At 40.3% G+C, this 18159-nt stretch overlaps 2 protein-coding genes across 2 annotated transcripts; one reads left to right on the top strand and one right to left on the bottom strand.

Annotated features, from left to right (window-relative positions):
- Positions 1-3927: 3927 nt before the first annotated feature.
- Positions 3928-6406, bottom strand: MOCS3 (molybdenum cofactor synthesis 3). Its single transcript, XM_075438459.1, has one exon. The coding sequence runs from the start codon at positions 6314-6316 to the stop codon at positions 4913-4915; it is 1404 nt and encodes a 467-aa protein (XP_075294574.1). The 5' UTR covers positions 6317-6406; the 3' UTR covers positions 3928-4912.
- A 41-nt stretch (positions 6407-6447) lies between these two features.
- Positions 6448-17140, top strand: DPM1 (dolichyl-phosphate mannosyltransferase subunit 1, catalytic). The gene is made up of 9 exons (XM_075438460.1): positions 6448-6548; positions 7238-7337; positions 9468-9501; positions 11567-11643; positions 11740-11765; positions 12737-12832; positions 14090-14158; positions 14448-14562; positions 16753-17140. The coding sequence occupies exons 1-9, from the start codon at positions 6448-6450 to the stop codon at positions 16855-16857; spliced, it is 723 nt and encodes a 240-aa protein (XP_075294575.1). The 3' UTR covers positions 16858-17140.
- Positions 17141-18159: the final 1019 nt, after the last annotated feature.

Genomic DNA, 18159 nt, shown 5'->3' with positions numbered 1-18159 from the left:
GCAAGTCTTTAATCTCCAGTGACAGAATGACTCAGTTTCAGGAACAACTCACCTAATTAACCAGGACGTGATTTAAGCCATTTCACATGTAATACTGCAAGAGTCTACTGCAGGAAATAACAAAGCCACCATCTTTTCATTTCTATATTCTGACCAGCACCTGGATTTCAATGAAAATCACAAGCATTCAAACTGATGCAAGCGCCATGACTTCACAAATCGTCTCCTTTGGATTTATATCCCTGAACCAAGAGGTCTGCTGGACTCTCCACGGCTAGCATAATGCCACTACAGAACTAAAGGAATACAAGCTTAATCCCACACATGAAGCTACAGATTCTAAAAACTTTCAAATCTATTTTAATAAATCCCGAGTTAAAAGATGCTTACAATTATAGCTTTGAACAAATGAATATGCTTATTTTCATCCCCTTGTTTCATCACTTCTGTTACTCCACTTTTCTTTAGAGACCTAGAAGTGAACAGCCCATTGCTGCTTTTGTTAGGTGAACTTTCTGCAGAAACAGCTTGCTGTTGTAAGGTGCATTCATCACATTTGCATTGAACACATTTGCAGGATTTTTTTTTTTAATGTTTTAAACACTGAGGACAGACATCAAACATTTCTACAGTACTACATGGGACGCTAAGGTTCACAACCTAGTTTCGTTACCACAGGAACGTGCCTGAGTTCTGGGCTTGTTTCGATACATCACATCTGCAAGTTCAGTTCTTGTTTTCCAAAGAAGCCCGACTCATTGTGTGGGGATTTTCTGACTTCGAGGATTTTTTTTCTTTTTTGTTTTCAGATTTTATGCCTTAAGTTCCATTTCACAAAACAAGAAGGACAAAAAACAGATATGCTTGACTTTTAAAAAAAACCCTGCCCTAATCAGGTAAGAAAATCTGCAGCACTTTTCAGCAATATTCAGAATGTACTGGCAGTGACTCTTTGTAGATTTTAAATCTACAATTAATTTTGTGCTCGTGTTTCTAATAGCCCTTTTCTGTACAATTATCCATTTTGGCAGCAAAAGCATTTCAAAATAGCATGTGAAAAAAACCCTCAGGTTAAGTTTCTGAAAAAAATAATGCTTTGACAACTTACCCTAGAAGGGTGATTTCCATTATTTTTTTCTTGGAATATTGTATTTACTATTCAGTTGCCCTGCCCCATTTTGTTCTATTTTCCCGGTCTTTTTTCAAAAGAACTGTACAACAATGCATTTTTACAAGCAAACTTCAGCTCTTGCTAAGGTTCAATTGCATCTTGCAACCTAGAGAATGATTTGGTTTATTAACTTGCAGTGCCACCTAGCAAATGTCCTTAAAATTGTTTTTCCTGATGTAGCTTTACGAAGGACAGCTTACAGCTTTCATATTTAAAAAAAGACAAATCTGTGCTTGCAGTATTTTAAGCACCTAGTGCATAGTTTTGTTTTAAACAGTTGAATTTTTATTAGAAATTATGCTTACCAATACGATAATAATAAAGATGCTCACACACCTAAAATTCTGTTACACAAACTTTGAGAACTAGTTTTGGACACATCCCTCATACATTGGTCCACAAATAGTTCCATTAACAGCTGGGTTTGTTTGTTTGTTTGTTTTTTAATCATACACTTTGACAGCAGATCAGTGTTGAATTTATTGGAGCTTTGAGATTCCTGACACCAAAATAAGGAGAATTTCAGCTTAACAAGGCACACTAGTACCTTGCATGAAGACTGAAAGCTAGACCAGCTTGATTTGCCTTGCCTTAAAATAATAACCACCCTCCCAGACAAAGCAAGTTTAGATATTTAACTCTGTGCCTGAACTGTGAAGCTGTCCCACAGACCTACATGTGGGAGGCATTAAAATGCAGCAATTCAGAATAAATGCTGCAGCCACTTTCTATTACCCGAAACCTCTACCAGGAATCTGTCTCCTGTTTAGTTCCCAGGCCAAACTCTAGTAAGCTATTTTAAGAGAGAATATAACCAACAAGCGAAAAACAACCTCACAACACCAAGAGCAAAGGACAAAGAGAAAAATACTCTGCTGACCGACCTTATCCTTTCTGATAACACATCTTAGACCAACTATGATATAAGCTCCTTGAATAACGCAGCTTGTCTTCATTCACAATGTCAACATGTACCAATATTTAGACAGTACTTTGGCAGCAACACAAAATGATACAGTTTTATTGCTTCTGTTAAAATTTCTAAATAGAGTTCCGCTATTATACTTCCTGGTAAACAGATTACAGAGTTCAAGAAAGCAAGCAAGTCAAAACAAAAGATAAGTTTCCAACAATAAGAAGTTTTTGGCTTAGTTACGATCCTATGACCCTTGATTTTTCAGCCAATCTCCAAAAAGAGAGAGGACTGTATTTACAGGAAGACTTGGGTATCACACATCAGCAAATCAAGGGGAAAAAAAGGAATTCAACTTTAAAAAAAAAATAAATCCCCAGCATGCAAAGAATGAAATTTTGACAATCACTACGGGCCCCATCTTTATATAAGATGCATGGCAGATGTTTTCCTATTTGCTAAGAATTTAATTGCTATCCTAAGTGAAGAGAACACTTCTTTTTTCCCCAGAGAAACCTACAGTTTGCATACTCCTTTGAGATCAGAACTGAGCCACTAGTTCTTTCCAGAATAACTGTCACTGCACTGTGTGGCCCAATTAGTTTTGCATAAATCTCCAGACTCCCCATACTTTCTCACACTCCTCTTTATGCAAAATTAACAGTTGCATTTCAGATGCTGTACTCCTGTAAGAACTTGCGACCTTGGTCCCTGCAGATTCTAAAAAGCTGTTTTAATAGAAAAGATCCTTGAAAGTTTGTCTCTCATCAGCCTGACTTGACGTGGTGCATTTACTTCTTCTGCCAGTTTTGATATTGTTCTATGTTCTTGGTCCATTTTCATTCACCGCTTTCACCATTTTTCCACAGAGTTCTCCAGCTCCTTGAGGTGTTAATTGTTTTCTATACAGCACAAAGACTCACGGTCTGGTTTCCTGCTTGAAAATGTGCTACAAGAAACGCAGTTACAAATTTGCTACAAGAAGTCCTCCACCAAACACCACAGGCTTTAAAGTCACCACCTTTTACTTTCCCAGAGTCTGCATACATCTGCTGCTAAAATGTTTTAACAAGGGAAAGGACTTCACACGATTTCTATTCCCCGGAGAAGCACTCAGATTTGGATTTAAAAAGTCTTTCCCTTCTCCCCAAGTTCATAGGTTCACCCCGACTTTGAATGACTCAAAGCATCAGCTTTTCAGGTCAGGTGGACACGTGACATAGCACCTGCTGTTAGCATTGGAAGGTTGAATGTTAGAGAATAATCGCTACCGTTACCTTTATGTTTCAGTCTCTTCTTGACATCACAGGAAAGAAAGAAAAATGAAAACACAGGCCAGTTACTTCAAACAAGTCCCTCTGGTTTCTAATTCCCAAAAGCTGAAACCCACCAGCAGCCAGATGTTCTGACTGAACCAAGCCTCCACAGCCTGTCTTAAAAGGTCTTGACTTCTGACCCTCTCATGACACACCACAAATCACTAATGCTTACTTTAAGACACAGCCTTCAATGTTCTCATTGTCCTCTAAATTGCAAGAGATATGACTCTGTATTTATATATCTATGTAACTATTTCCCTGATAAGAGACTACAATTATTATTGCTAGAACACACAGCATGTTATAATAAAGTAGGCGGTGTGGATGTTCTCAACTTTATTTTACTAAAATATGCCTTTTTCACTAGTAATTATAATGATACTAATCTTTTTTTGCCCTTGTATAATGCAAAGATTAGTCCTGACAGGCATTCTTTTCCTCCTCACAAAGTAAAGGAAATCCATACCTTAATTAACACAATAAGAAGATAATTACTATGCTTAAGTGATGAGGACTCAGGCAGCTCTCTGTTGAGAAACTATTTATTTCTCTTTCTTCTTCACTCAGTTTGTCTATGAGAACTTTTTAGATATGCACAGCTCTTCATGCCAGTTAACAAAACAACGCAGTACAACTGGGTATACGCAATTACCACAACAAACAGGGAGAAAACTTACAAAATATGTCTTTGTACTTGCAGCAGGGAGGTCACATACCTATTTTTTTCCTCTCAGCTCCTCTTCATCTCTCAATCTCTGAAATGTTCTAAGACCTCACTAAAGCATCTTCTGTATGTTTTACAAACCTTCTGTGCTCAAACTTATGCCTTATTAACATTTAACGTCAGTTTCTCCAATGCAAGTCAGGGAACACACTTTTTTGCCAGCCAGCAAAGGAGAGTGGATGGCACTTAAAGTTCTTAACAGAACACCCTTGCTGTAGGTGCTGTTATTTGCAGCGAGCACTTGGTCTTTCAGAAATACACAACACTTCCACAGAGAACTAAAAGATGTTGACTGAAATAGTCTTGTCAGCATTGTCTTGGCAATTCCGTATGACAGGTTTAATACTGCTACTGACCAGCTACAGATTAATAGCTAGTTGCTTTTTTTAACCACTGCGTGCACTGTTTTAATTTGTTAGGCAGTCCCAAGAATGAGTAAAAACTTTCAACACTTGACTCCTGTGCTTTGGCATTCTCCAGGGTATAATTAATAATTAGGAGTCATTCTCAATTATCATACGCACAATTCAGTAGTTATTCCAAGTTTTCACTATTAAATAATAACTAAGAAACACATTTCTTTCCATTTCTGTAGACAGTTTCACATTTTTATAAAAAAAGTTATTTACAAAAATACATAATTTTTTTGAAAAAAATTAGCATTAAAAAAGCAACTTGGTGTTTCTATATCCTGTTTTATCCACATAATCTAGTCACTAAACAGAGAAGATGAAACCCTATGGAATTTACTATGAAAATTCATATTTTTTTCACCATTTAAATTTCTAATACTGAGGAAACATTGGGTCAATTTTACTGGCCCAAGCCATGAGTCCCCCTTTAATATCCTTAGCTAACACAGAACGAAATTCTTTGACAGGCAACTCCTGCAGAATTCTGACAGCCTTCTGGGAGTCATTTCCCAATTTGCAAACAACATATACAGGAAAAGATGATTGGCTGTTAGTTCCCTGCTTTTCTTCACAAATTCTTTTTCCTAAATATTCCAGATATTCTTCATCTTTTTCTTCTAATTTACTCAAAGGAATGTGGACAGCATGTACCAGGCGACAGATATCCACTTCTACCTGCGGACGAACATCTAACAATACATGAGGAACTTGCTCATCCAACAGTTTTTTGTATTCCTCTACAGATACCCTGTCTTTACTGGGCAGCAGATGTAAAGTCCTACACTTGTCTGTTGCAGAAGAACCACAAAATGCCTCATAATCCTGAAGGCAGGTGACAGATGGATTGTCACCACAAACAGCACAGTCCGGTTTCTTCGGTCTTAACTTGATGTTGCGAAATCTCCCTTCGCGGGCATCAAACATCAGCATGAACTGATTGAAGGAGGAACCCATTCCCGAAGCAATCTTCAGCACTTCCAAGGCCTGCATGCACCCCACAATGCCCGGCACGACACCTAGCACTCCCCCGTCCGCGCAGTTGGTCACCGTCTCTGGTGGAGGGGGCTTGGGGAAGAGACACCGGTAGCAGGGCCCTCCCTGGTAGTTGTACACGACCAGCTGCCCCTCCAGCCGGAGGGCACTGCCGGACACCAGCGGCTTCCCAGCCAGGACGCAGGCGTCGTTCACCAAGTACCTGGTGGGGACGTTGTCGGAGCAGTCGGCCACGATGTCGTACTGCCGGACCAGCCCCAGGGCAGTGCGGGGGCTCAGCGCCCCGCAGTAGGGCACGTACTGCACGGCGGAATTGAGCAGCCGCAGGGCCGCCGCGGCGGACGCGGCCTTGGGCAGCCCTCGGCCGGCCTCCCCGTGCAGCACCTGCCGGTGCAGGTTGCTCGTCTCCACCACGTCGTGGTCCACCAGGCCCAGGCGGCCGACGCCGGCCGCGGCCAGGTACTGGGCCAGGGGGCAGCCCAGGCCGCCGCAGCCCACCACCAGCACGGAGCAGCGGGCCAGGCGCAGCTGCCCCCGCACGCCCAGCTCCGGCAGCACCAGCTGCCGGCTGTACCGCAGGATGTCGGCGGGGCTCAGCGAGGCCTGCGCGGGCAGAGGCGGGAGCTCGCCGGGAAAGGCGGAGGCATCCTCCTCTGCGGCCGCCGCGCCCCCCGCGGCCCCCCCCGCCAGGACGGCGGCCAGCCGCTCCCGTAAGCCGCGCAACTCCCGCTCCCGCTGGCCGATCTCGGCGCTCAGCCGCGCCGCCTCCGCACTGCCCTCCATGGCCGAGTGCGAGCCCGCATAGCCCACCGCTTCCGCTTCCGGCCGCCGGCCTCCGGCGCTTCCGGCCGCGCCGCTCTCGCCGATTGGCTGCGGCGCGTCCGCTCCGGTTTCGGGTGGGTCGGCGCGCCGAGATGGTGGCGGGCGACAAGTTCTCGGTGCTGCTGCCCACCTACAACGAGCGAGAGAATCTGCCCCTTGTCGTCTGGCTCCTGGCGCGCACCTTCCGCGAGAGGTACCGCCCGCCGCGGGGGCCCTAAGCGCGCTGGCGCTGGGCTCCGTCCCGCCGCCCGGCTGCCGGGGGGGGGGGGGGGGGGAAGCCGGCGGTGCGGTGCGGTGCAGTGCAGTGCGCGAGCGCGGGAGTCTCCGTTCGCCTCTCGCCGCGCCGGGGCCGCGCGCCCCGGTGACGCCGCAGTTTGTGCCGCTGTCGCGGCCTGAAGCGGGGACATCGCGTCAGACTCTGTCACCGCGAGCACCGCCGTCGCGATAAGAGCGGCTGTCGCACGTGCCTGTGACTGCCGCAGAATCACAGAATGGTCGGGGTCGGAAGGGACCTCTGTGGGTCACCCAGTCCAACCCTCCTGCCGAAGCAGGGTCACCTACAGCAGGCTGCACGGGACCTTGTCCAGGTGGGTCTTGAATATCTCCAGAGAAGGAGACTCCACAACCTCCCTGGGCAGCCTGTTCCAGTGCTCCGTCACCCTCAGAGTGAAGAAGTTCTTCCTCATGTTCAGCTGGAACTTCCTCTGTTTCAGTTTGTGCCCATTGCCCCTTGTCCTGTCGCTGGGCACCACTGAACAGAGTCTGGCCACATCCTTCTGACACCGCTTTGCGTTCCGCTCCTCGGTTTCATGCTTCTCAGAATGCCACAGGTGGTGAAAGTGGGTCTTCCCTTTGTTCGTTTAAAAATAATTCTCCTTTCAGTGGATACGATTTCGAGATTATCATCATTGATGATGGAAGCCCGGATGGGACACAGGAGATTGCTGAGCAATTGGAGAAGATCTATGGATCAGATAAAATAGTGAGTTTCATATTCTGGTTTTATTTTTCATTTCCCTGCTGTTGGAAAGAAGTCCTGAGAGAGTTGGGACGGGGTCCCTGCAGCCTGCCCCTGCTCTGCCTCTGTGAACAAGTTGTTTCGAGTTCTGCACGCGGCTTCAGGGAAGCATGAGGGTGCACTGCAGCTGCTCAGCAGCATCGTGAACTGCCGTGCAGAGCCGTGCAGTGCTGTCTGTGAAACGCTTCCGTGCTCGGTGCGTTGCTGCGCTGTCAGGGGTGAGTAGCAGCTGTTAGTGCTCTGTGTGCGCGCCTGAGGGGAAGGTGAGCTTGGGGTAAGCTGTAATTTCAGTTTCAGTGACTGCAGGAATAGGGAAATCAGAAAGATGACAGCTCGTCAGGTCTTGTGATTTATTTTTAATCTGCCTAGTTCCATTCCTCGGTAGCAGGACTCTCTTTTTCCATTTAACGTATTCCCGTATAACTATCCATTTTATACAACAAGATACTGTCATTTATTTAGCCTTTATCAGCCATTAAAGCCACTTGTGGGCTTTTGTTTTGGCAGTAAAAGCTTTATCATAGCACAGGGTAAAAACGTAACGTTCAGTTGGACAGTTCTGTGCTGTAAGCAGTGTCAGGCACTTTACTCATCTATTTCTGTGGAAATATAAGGTGTTAAAAAGTATTTGTGAATTAAGTATCATTCATAGAGATTACTTGAAGAACAATGTATATAGGAAGCTTTAGAGTATTTTTTATCCTTTCCCCCCCCTTTTTTTAATTTTTTCTATTCTAGTAATAGAAAGTTTTAAAATAGTTAGCCAACCTTTCCTCACTGCTCAAGAGTTTAATCTGTGGACCGACCCCCACAGCAGCGTTGAGCCAGGCACACTGGAGTGGAGGCACTGCCACCGGCTCACGCAGATACTGCTGCAGGAGTGTACCTCAGCTGTGGTTTTTCATTGTTTCCTGATAATTTTATCTTTTTTTACTTGAGATTCTGTTATTTGTTTCCTGAGCAAAATCGTTTTTCCAATTTATGCTCAGGAGTTGTCATCCAAATAAATCCATGGGGCTTCTCCCTTACTACATTATGCTTCCCGAACATGGTATGTAGTTAATGCAGTGAGAGGCGAACATGTTCAAGGAAGTCATTGAGGAATCAAAGTCACTTTTTTTAAAATTAATGTTCAAATTTAACTATTTATTAAACAAACAAAAAAACCCCAGAAACTAAAATAAAAAAATCAGCAGAAGCACTGATGATTACTAACTCTTTCGTATCCAGGTCCTTCTCTGAATTACATTACTCATGACCTCTCAGATAATGCAGGAAAATTAGCCAAGATTTAAAAGTGAGATTTAAAATTTGTTTCTGAAGTACATTTAGATGACTGCTTAAATAGCTACTTTCTCCTCCCCAAATGCTGACTCATATCGAAGGCTCTTTAGGAATAGTTGGAAGTTAAATTACTGTCATGATAGTCTAAAAGTTAGATTCCTCTTTTGTCGGTGGTGGTGCGCCCTTCTCCCCCTGCACTTCCTACAGCCCTGCAGGAGCTGGGGGTACTTGGCACAGGTTTAAAGCTTGGACACTCATATTCTGAAAGATGAGTAATATTACATGTTCATTATTCATGACCATGTAATGTTACATGGTCATTATTCATGGGCTATATCTGTATGCATGTGAAAATACTGACATTTATATTCAGTAGTAAAAGTATGCTAAATCACTTTGGGAAACTTGCTAAAATATTTGCTGGCAGTGCTTGTCATTCCGTAAAAGTAATGGTGCTGGGGAGACTGTTGTTCAGATTTACAACTGTGTTTCAGATAGGGGCATTTGAAGAAATCCTTCAGTTACTAAGATGGTGCTCTTAATTTTGCTTGTTGTTGCAAAACTACAAAGTAAAGCTTAAAAGTGGTTTGTTTTTAATATGACCTGATCAAATACCCATTTAATATATTGGCTCGTTCCTCCTGTATTTTGACAGATAAATTTATTTCTATATTATCTAGATTTCTGAGAATGAAGATTACATTTTAAAATATTTTTTATACCTTGAAAATAGTGAATTTTAAGGTGTCACTAAAATTAATTAAAAGCTGTGTTTCAAGTAATATATGTATATTTTAATATATCCTACAGCTTCTAAGACCCAGAGCAAGAAAGTTGGGCCTTGGTAAGTCCTTATTAACTCTGGTTAGTACTAAAAAAACCATAAATCTGCTGTATTCCTTGATTGATTCTCCTGTATGAAGTTCCAGAGGAAATCACAGTAAAGCCCAAAAGCAGAAATGCATGTTTTCGTCAAGTTTTTTTGTAAGCGAGCAAACTAAAAAACCACACACATAAAAATCACAGGGTATTTATAATGAGTTCTCCACAACCTCAAGCCTGAAAATTGTGGTCACTCCAATTCTGTACAGCTGTTTTCCTGTTAACATCCTACTGCTTCTCCCCCTTCCCATGCTGCATTCACTGATTGCAGGAGGGGTCTACACTGAGAAAAAAATGTAACTTCTTACAAGAGTGGCAGCTTTATTTCTGTGGAACCTCCCGATCCAGAGGGACAGCGGTACTTTCTGTGCAACCTACCCATGTGCAGGATGCTTCAAAAATGGGACCATAGTTTGTGCAATCTCCAAAGAAGGCTGGGATGTTTTTCTGACGCTTACTTGGACAGAACTCTTCACAATTAACCCATTTGATGGGTTAAGAGTTTGATTGGATCTTGCCCCACTGAGATTGACTGTTAAAATTTGCATGAAATTATGCAGGACTGCAATTTTATAGCTCTGATGCCGTATTTCACAGAATATGTAAATCAAGTTTACCATTAATTGCTTTAGAAAAAAGCAGATATCCTAGAAAGTCATGAATGACATTAGAACTTGTAGTATGGAAACTATCCTGAAATAAAGTGGAGATACTTCCACCTGTTAAGATTCATGTTGTATCCTTATCCCTCCTCTCTTATAATAGGAATAGAGAAAAATGCTAAAATGCAATACCTTGTTTGACTTATTGTTAATCAGTATCTGCCTTTCTTGCCAAATGTCTTGGCAATCCCCACTTCCGTGTGCTGGTAGAACATTTGAAGTGTCTTGCGTACTGAGTGCTGCTGCTAACAAATTTCTCCAGTCCACTGAACAAAAATAAAATTCTAGTTTTGATACTGAATTGTCCATTTAAATCACCTTTCTATACTTTTTTTTCTACATCTCATTTATCGTAAGAAACTCCAGAATGCTTACATGTATTTATTTTTAATCTTAGGTCCTAATTTGACTGGTACTATAGATTAAAACTGACTGAATTTAAATTTTTCTTGTACCATATCTACTAATCATGCACAATACACAAATCTGTAATGCTCCTACTGTGTAACTTTGCAAACAACATGGAAAAGAAAGGAAAGACAGGTTGTTCAGTAACCAGGAGTTTAGTTTCCTGTGAGAGTGCTTGCTAAGGATGTTAGTTGCGAGTGTGGATTTTTCAGTTATATCTATTCCTTTTGAATTTAACAGAAAGACTCAAAGAGTAATTTGGATCAGTGAAGAGTATGTGCCAGTTTTTTAATCTCTGTTGTGCTGCCGTACTGTCCTTGGAAGCAGTGCTGTCTTTGAACGATATGACTCGAATCAGAAATTTGCATTCTTGACGAAAGCTGTAATAGCAAGACTTGTTCCAGCTTTTACCAAGATAGCGACACAGGTTCATACAGGATGAATAAAACACAATAAAATCTAAAGTAAGATGAAAAATGCTCCGTTCAGGTTACGTATCAGGATATAATTCATGGTGCCAAGGAGAACAAACTGAAACACATATACCACTAACAGTAAATTCTGAGTCTAGAAAGCAGGGTTTGTTTAACTATCAGTGATTGTTTTGTTGTCTGTGTCCTATTTCTAGTTTTCTATGGTTCATAAGTGCCTATGGCGCTTCTGAAAATGATGTTTCAAATAATGACCCACTTAGCAAGTCATGTTTCTCTATGCATTTCTAGTGCAGTAGGGTTTGCCAAGGTTTATATTTATAAAATCTAGTGCTGAAATTGTAGGGGAAAAGACAGATAATTTTAATGTTTGACCCCTGAGACAGAATTTTAAAACAAATTTTAGGAGTTTAGTTGATATTTTTCTAGTGTAACGTAGAGATTTTATGAAATAAGTAAAGACTGTGGTTAGAAGGTTGCGTATGGTAAAATAGTGAGGGAAATTATTTCTATACTGTTTCATCAGGCACTGCTTATATTCATGGAATGAAGCATGCCACTGGGAATTTTATTGTTATCATGGATGCTGACCTCTCTCACCATGTAAGTGTGTATTTTATTTACTGTGGTTTTAACCTTTTTTTTCTTTTTAACCCCCCCCCACTTTCTCTTTTCTGATCTGTTTTCCTTCCATTTCAGCCAAAATTTATTCCAGAGTTTATCAGGTAGGTGCCGATTGCAGTATGAGAGAATGACGTCTAAACATTTGTTGTTTCATAGTAATATTTGAAGTCTTTATATTCTTGTGTACCTGTCTAGCTTTAGTAAGAAAATTGGCAAGGCAAGAATTCAAATAAAAGTGATTGGACCTCATTAGATTTGTCCCAGAATAATCCAGAGAAATAATTAGTGCCTAACTGGAGCAAAAATCCTCAAGTTTAAAGTAACTGAGAGCATGTGTGGCTAAGCACTTCTCTTCCTTGTAATGGTTGTTCAACTTTGAATACTTTATATATAAATGTCGTACTCTAATCATTTCCTCGTGTGTGCATGTAGGGATATTGATCAGAGGATCATGTCCTCAGTTGTTGGAGAAGTACTTTTGTCTGCCTTTTGCCTGCCTCTTACTGTCATCTCCCTGTAACATTTCATTTTGTGAGAAATGGTCAACAGGCGTTACGTTGGAGGCTAGGGGTAGTAGTCTGCGTAATTTTCAACTTTCTTGCCAGAGGAGGAGGCCTAAAGATTTAGATCAGGTTCTGCAATAATCAGGCAAGGTATGGACTAAGGATAGTTCCAGACTATTTTTTCCTTACAATGGGTTTGTGTAACTTTGATTTTAAATACAGATTTAAATATTTTTCTGACCTTTATACTAGAGAGAGGCTTTAAAAATGCATAAGTTGGTAATTATAAATTATTTATGAAGTAGTCTATGAAATTCTGTGACATAGTTGGTAAATGATAATCATGAGATTCCCTGAAATAGCTCTTTAAGAGAGCAACTAGCAGTTTTTCACATGCATAATGCTTATAACCATTGTAACTCTTGCTTTCCTTTCTTCTCTATTTATTTGTTCAGAGATTTGTAAAATACAGATTTTGTATTAAAAGAGTGATTGTTCTTATTTTGAGATTTGTACCACCTTCATGCAAATATTCCTTCTGTTTTTCTGATAAAACAAATCACTTATAGAAAGCAGAAAGAAGGCAATTTTGATATTGTATCTGGAACAAGATATAAAGGAAATGGAGGAGTATATGGCTGGGATTTGAAAAGAAAGTTAATCAGGTTAGTATTTTTCTAGATATTTACACATAAATTTGTTATTCAGAAATAATAATTGCAAGTACTCAATCTGTGTGAGCTGAACTGCGTCTTTAGTCAATAGTACTGGGTACTGCAAAATGATATTAAATAATAGAAGCATGCATGATTTGCAAATTCTTTGATTAAAACCCACCAAGAAAGAATATAATGATATGACTAGGCTTGAGAAATGGGTTGGAACAGTGGACAAATCTACATGGCATCAGGTTGGGACAGTCTTCCAGCTTCATCAGCCAAAGAATGAGCTGAGACTATGACACTTTTGTCAAGTTTAAGAGACACATTTAGTTAGCTTCAATAGCTGTAATGGCCCTTTCCCTAAATAGTACATCACTTGTGTTGTGGTTTTGCCTCAATTTGCAACAAAGAACCATGCAGTTACTCTCTCACTCCTTCCCCCTCCTCAGTGGGATGGGGAGGAGAATCAGAAAGAAAACTGCAAAAACTCATGGGCTGGGATGAGAACAGTTTAACAGAATGGCAAAGGGAGAAGAAAACAACAATCAATAATACCATAAAAAGCATATACAACATGCAGTGTTCTCACCACCCGATGCTCAGCTTGCTCTGAGTAGCAAAAGCCTCTCCTTCAGCCAGCTCCCCACTTAAATACTGAGCCTGACATCCCATGGTATAAAACATCCCACTTCATTGGCTGTTTGGGTCAGCCCAGCCAGCTTCTTGTGAAAATTAACTCTATCCCAGCTGAACCCAGGACAACTTGCTAAACCCCTCTGTTGACCTCTGACTTGTCATAAGTTAAGAATTATCTGGCACAATCAATCTCAATAAATAGTTACTTGGACCTTACTGCAAAACAGTTACAGTGAACACTAGGTAGAGGTTTCACCCAAAAGCAAAGTGGAAAACTCTGTCAAGGTCGTATAAGCATATGGAGGCTGGCATCTCAGGTTTACAGGGACTTACAGATTTTGAGGAGGTAATTGACAAGTTTCTGCACAGTCTTTCTCTCTTACACCTGATTTAAGAGAATAGGCATAACTTAATGCCAATTTCTGTGTTACTGTGAAGAGTTAGAAGCAGAAATTGTGTTACCAGTCTGATCTGGAGATGGTATCACGGGGTCTATATTTGGATTTCTCCTGGTTTTTAATGGCTGGAGTATGATGGATGATACATGCGTATTTTCTAGAAATTCTGCTTGATCTTTCGGATTTGTGTACTGAGCAATTTTGACATTCATGTTTTCTTTCACAGTCGTGGTGCCAATTTTATAACTCAGGTTTTGCTGAGACCAGGTGCATCAGACTTAACAGGAAGTTTCAGGTATGGGTCTGGTTTGCAATTCATAAAGTATATTTGAAATTAAGAAACTGCTAAACAAGGAACTGCAGTAAGAATGGACTTTACTGAGGACTATGAAATCTGTTTAGAAAGGGTGTAAGAAATAGTAGACTAGATTGCAAGAACTGTGGCTCCTATGACTTTGTTAAAGATGTTTTAAAACAGTAATGATATGAGTGAGTGATTACAGTTAAGATTCCTACACACTATATTGATTTCCAGAGTTCAGAAATTGTGCTTCAGGTTTCATTTCCTTTGTAATCGTTTACAGGTTATACAGAAAAGAAGTCTTACAGAAACTAATGGAAAAATGTGTTTCTAAAGGATACGTCTTCCAGATGGAGATGATTGTTCGGGCTAGACAGTTAGGATACACAATTGGAGAGGTATAGTAAAAGTGTTCATAAGTATATTGTGCTTGCATTTAAATGTAGATACAGATTACTGGCAGCATAGGAAAATTCGTGTGCTTCCAAGAAGGAGGAAGAATTTCAAATGAATATAAAGAAATTACATATGTAGAATTCTATTTTTCCCGCTTTTCCCGGTGAATACCAGACCTGAAATTCCATTTACTTACTCTGCTGGCTGATAGGCTTCTCAGGTCCTTCCCTCTTCCTGTTACCATTTCTTTAGCTGCATACACTTTCACAAGGCTCTTCAAAGGAGGGAAGGAAGTCAAAATATACAATGAAGTTGTGTTTTCTCCAGCAATCTGATTCTGTTTCAGATTTATTCTGTTCTCTGTCATTTATTTCCTTGTTATTTTCCAACTTGGCAGCTATCACAACTTTCCACTTCTAAATTCTTTGAATGTGCTGTCTACAATCATTGAAAAAGAACTCCAAACAATTGTTAGATCCTATATTTCCAGCAGTCTGATTGCTGCCTTTTATATTTCATGGAATTGTTCTTGCTGGTGTCTTTAAAGGTGACGCACTGGAATTCTTTCTGCAGCCAAATCTCAGAACCAGTTCTTCATCGTCATTTTCATGACTGAAATGTCAGAGAATTCTGTTGCTGGTACTTCTGACTCTAAACCTTACATATTGCATTTCTCTATCAACATTGCGTAGAGCATTTCCATACAATAAAGCAAGCTCTTTTCTTCCACCTTTCTTGCTTATGGACCAACATCACTATCCTGGCTATGGGTAAAATATTTCTTAAGCAAAGTTGAAAATGAAGATTGAGACCTGCCAGTCTAAAAGGAACAAATGGATGATGAGATGAACTGACACAAGCTATATCTGAATAGTCTTGTATGCACCTCTGTTTCATTTTGCTGTACTACTTTACCATATGTGAAATGTACCACAGTGCATGGAATACACCCTTTTGAAAATGCTTCCTTTAAGACTAATGATAGAACTTCTCATGCAAGAAAGGCAAAGTCCAGCAACAACACAGGTGGTCAATTCTTATACTGAAGGGAAAGACTGGATACCTTTTATTAGATGAGATATTAACCATTCTTTCATCACTGGTCACTTCTGACATCCTGCACTGACTACATACTCACTGATTTCTGTCCATGCCCCGTAGATCAGCTGTCTGTAGCTGCGAGGATGCTTACTGGGATCGTCAAAGGGACCCTACTAAGAAAGCCACAGTCATTGTTGAGTCTATCTGCATGCCTTTTTAGGTATCTTCCTTACTGTGTTCTTGCCCTGGGTTCTCTTCTACCATGGACTGATCTGCTAGAATTGTGAGAAATCCTCAGTCCTGGCACAGGTGCAAGGGTGTGGTGATTTTCCTGTTCCACTTGCCAGATGGTTTCTGGTTGAAACTGCTAGCAGAACTCTAAGCCAATTTTTAAATTACTTTTGCAAATGCAGTTCTTTGTTTTAGCCCCTGAAGTATTTCAATTTTGCACACAAACTTGTATGGAGATCCTTAAATATTCTAATACAGTGTTGGCAGAATGTCCTGTCATATGTCATTTGTACGTGGTCAAATTACTGAAAAGCAGTATGCTCCTACCATTTTATGAGTAGTGAGTTGACCTGGACAGTATGATCACTTCAGTAAGGAAACCAAAATTAGTGTTTTAAATGCCCTTTAATCCTGTAAATAATCTATACAATGGTCAAAGACAAAGACAGGTGTTGCTTGTAAAATGTGCACTAACTGCCATATTCAGATGTCATCTTCTAGCCAGTGGTGAGGTTGAGCAGAATGCTGTTTCATGGTGGTGGAAGGTTTTTGCCTTCCTGAGGCATTGACTCAAAGGTATTGAATTTAGCTAACAAGGAAAGTGATGAAAGTTCATTTTAAGCCCCCAGGCTTTTAGTGCACTTAAGCTATTAAGTTTGTTCTGACTGGTGTATCATCCGGCCACTGAGTAATGTCTTTGGATCATCTTGAAAGGTGATAAACCAAGTAATTTCATGCTCCCCAGCTATGGGGCATCATTAAAGCCACTGGTAAGAAGAACTGGTGCCAAGTAAGCTAATCTGGTGCTTGGCTTCTTCCCATGCCTAAACACGCTGTAGTTCAAAGGCCGTTCTTTTGTTTACAGCATATCTGGTTATTTAGGTTTTGAACCTTAAAAATAGTTCTGCTTGTTTCAACAGGTTCCTATTTCATTTGTGGACCGTGTCTATGGAGAATCTAAGCTGGGAGGCAATGAAATAGTCTCCTTCTTAAAGGGACTCTTGACCTTGTTTGCTACAACGTGATAGTTTATTCCTAAATTAACTTTTTTAGAAAAACATTTTCTGACATCTGTGTGATTTTTAATGTATAATAGCAGAAGCTTGATAATTTGTGTGGTGTCCAGAAGACCTGCTATAAGTGAACAATTAAACGAACCACCAATAATAAACTAAATATATTGTATCCCTAAATGCTCCTTTCAAAATAAATGAACTGTATGTTAAAATAAAAACTAATAAAGACTTATGCTCTATTCTATTTTTGTAAAAATAATGAAGTCTTAATAAAGAACACAAAGCTAAATGATTTTTGCATTTAGAAATGAATCATTATTCAGCAGAAACTAAATTATGATTTTGAAATAAAGACAAGCAAGGACAAAAAAAATTACATAATTTATCTTACCTTTCTGTGGTTTGCAGATAGTATTTTAAATGTATACCAATTAGTTCCCTTTCTTTCCTCAGCACATATGTACCTGTGTCTTAAAACAGATATATAGAACAGTCTCTACAGAACTGATAATAGCTTGTGTAGTTTCAGAGGAAATACAGATGAGTACAGAGATTTGGTCTTTGTAAAACTGTTCCTAGCCTGGAAAGAAGGCATGTTCTTTGGATAAGAAAGAGAATTGTATGTTTGGAATAATTTGTCTTCTATGTGTTTGTCTAGAAGCAGATGATTCCCTTTTCCTATTTTCTTCAGAAACTAAAAATTTTTTGAATCTGTAGAACAGGAGTGTGACATCTCACCCAACTTTAGGGTGACAGAAGACCCAGTTCACCTCACTGAAGAAATTTGAGAAATTTTTCTTATGTCAAATAACAATTTACAATGTAAAATCTGTATTTGTTCCAGATTCTGATGGATGAAATACAAACAGACTAATGCTATTTTTTTGTTTCATGGTTTGATATAGCCAGAACTCTGAAATTATGAAGCCCTTGCAATCAGATATGCACTTGAGGGGAGGGAGGAAGAAGTAAGCAGGAGGATGAAATTACTCTGATAATGGCTTTGTGTATATGACAAAAGTATGTTCACGTTGTGTGGGAGGGGGGAGGGTAGTTTTGTGGATACCTGCATCAGAAAATTAATGGCAGGAGAGGAGAAGCAACAAATGTCTTGACAATTACACCTGTTTGGCTTGTGTGTGTCTGCATTCCTTTAGGTCACTAGATACAGTTGTTAATATTAGAAAAATTTTTAGAAAGTGTAGATAAATGATAAATTCATATTTCAGGTAGTCATCACAAAAAATAATTACAACTTTAAAACAAAAGTTTATTTTCTGGTGGACTGTTCTAGAGGTATTCCTTTGTTCT

This window comes from Opisthocomus hoazin, chromosome 18, assembly GCF_030867145.1.
Source record: "Opisthocomus hoazin isolate bOpiHoa1 chromosome 18, bOpiHoa1.hap1, whole genome shotgun sequence".
Taxonomy (NCBI): Eukaryota; Metazoa; Chordata; class Aves; order Opisthocomiformes; family Opisthocomidae; genus Opisthocomus; species Opisthocomus hoazin.
This window is presented reverse-complemented; position numbering and strand designations above follow the sequence as displayed.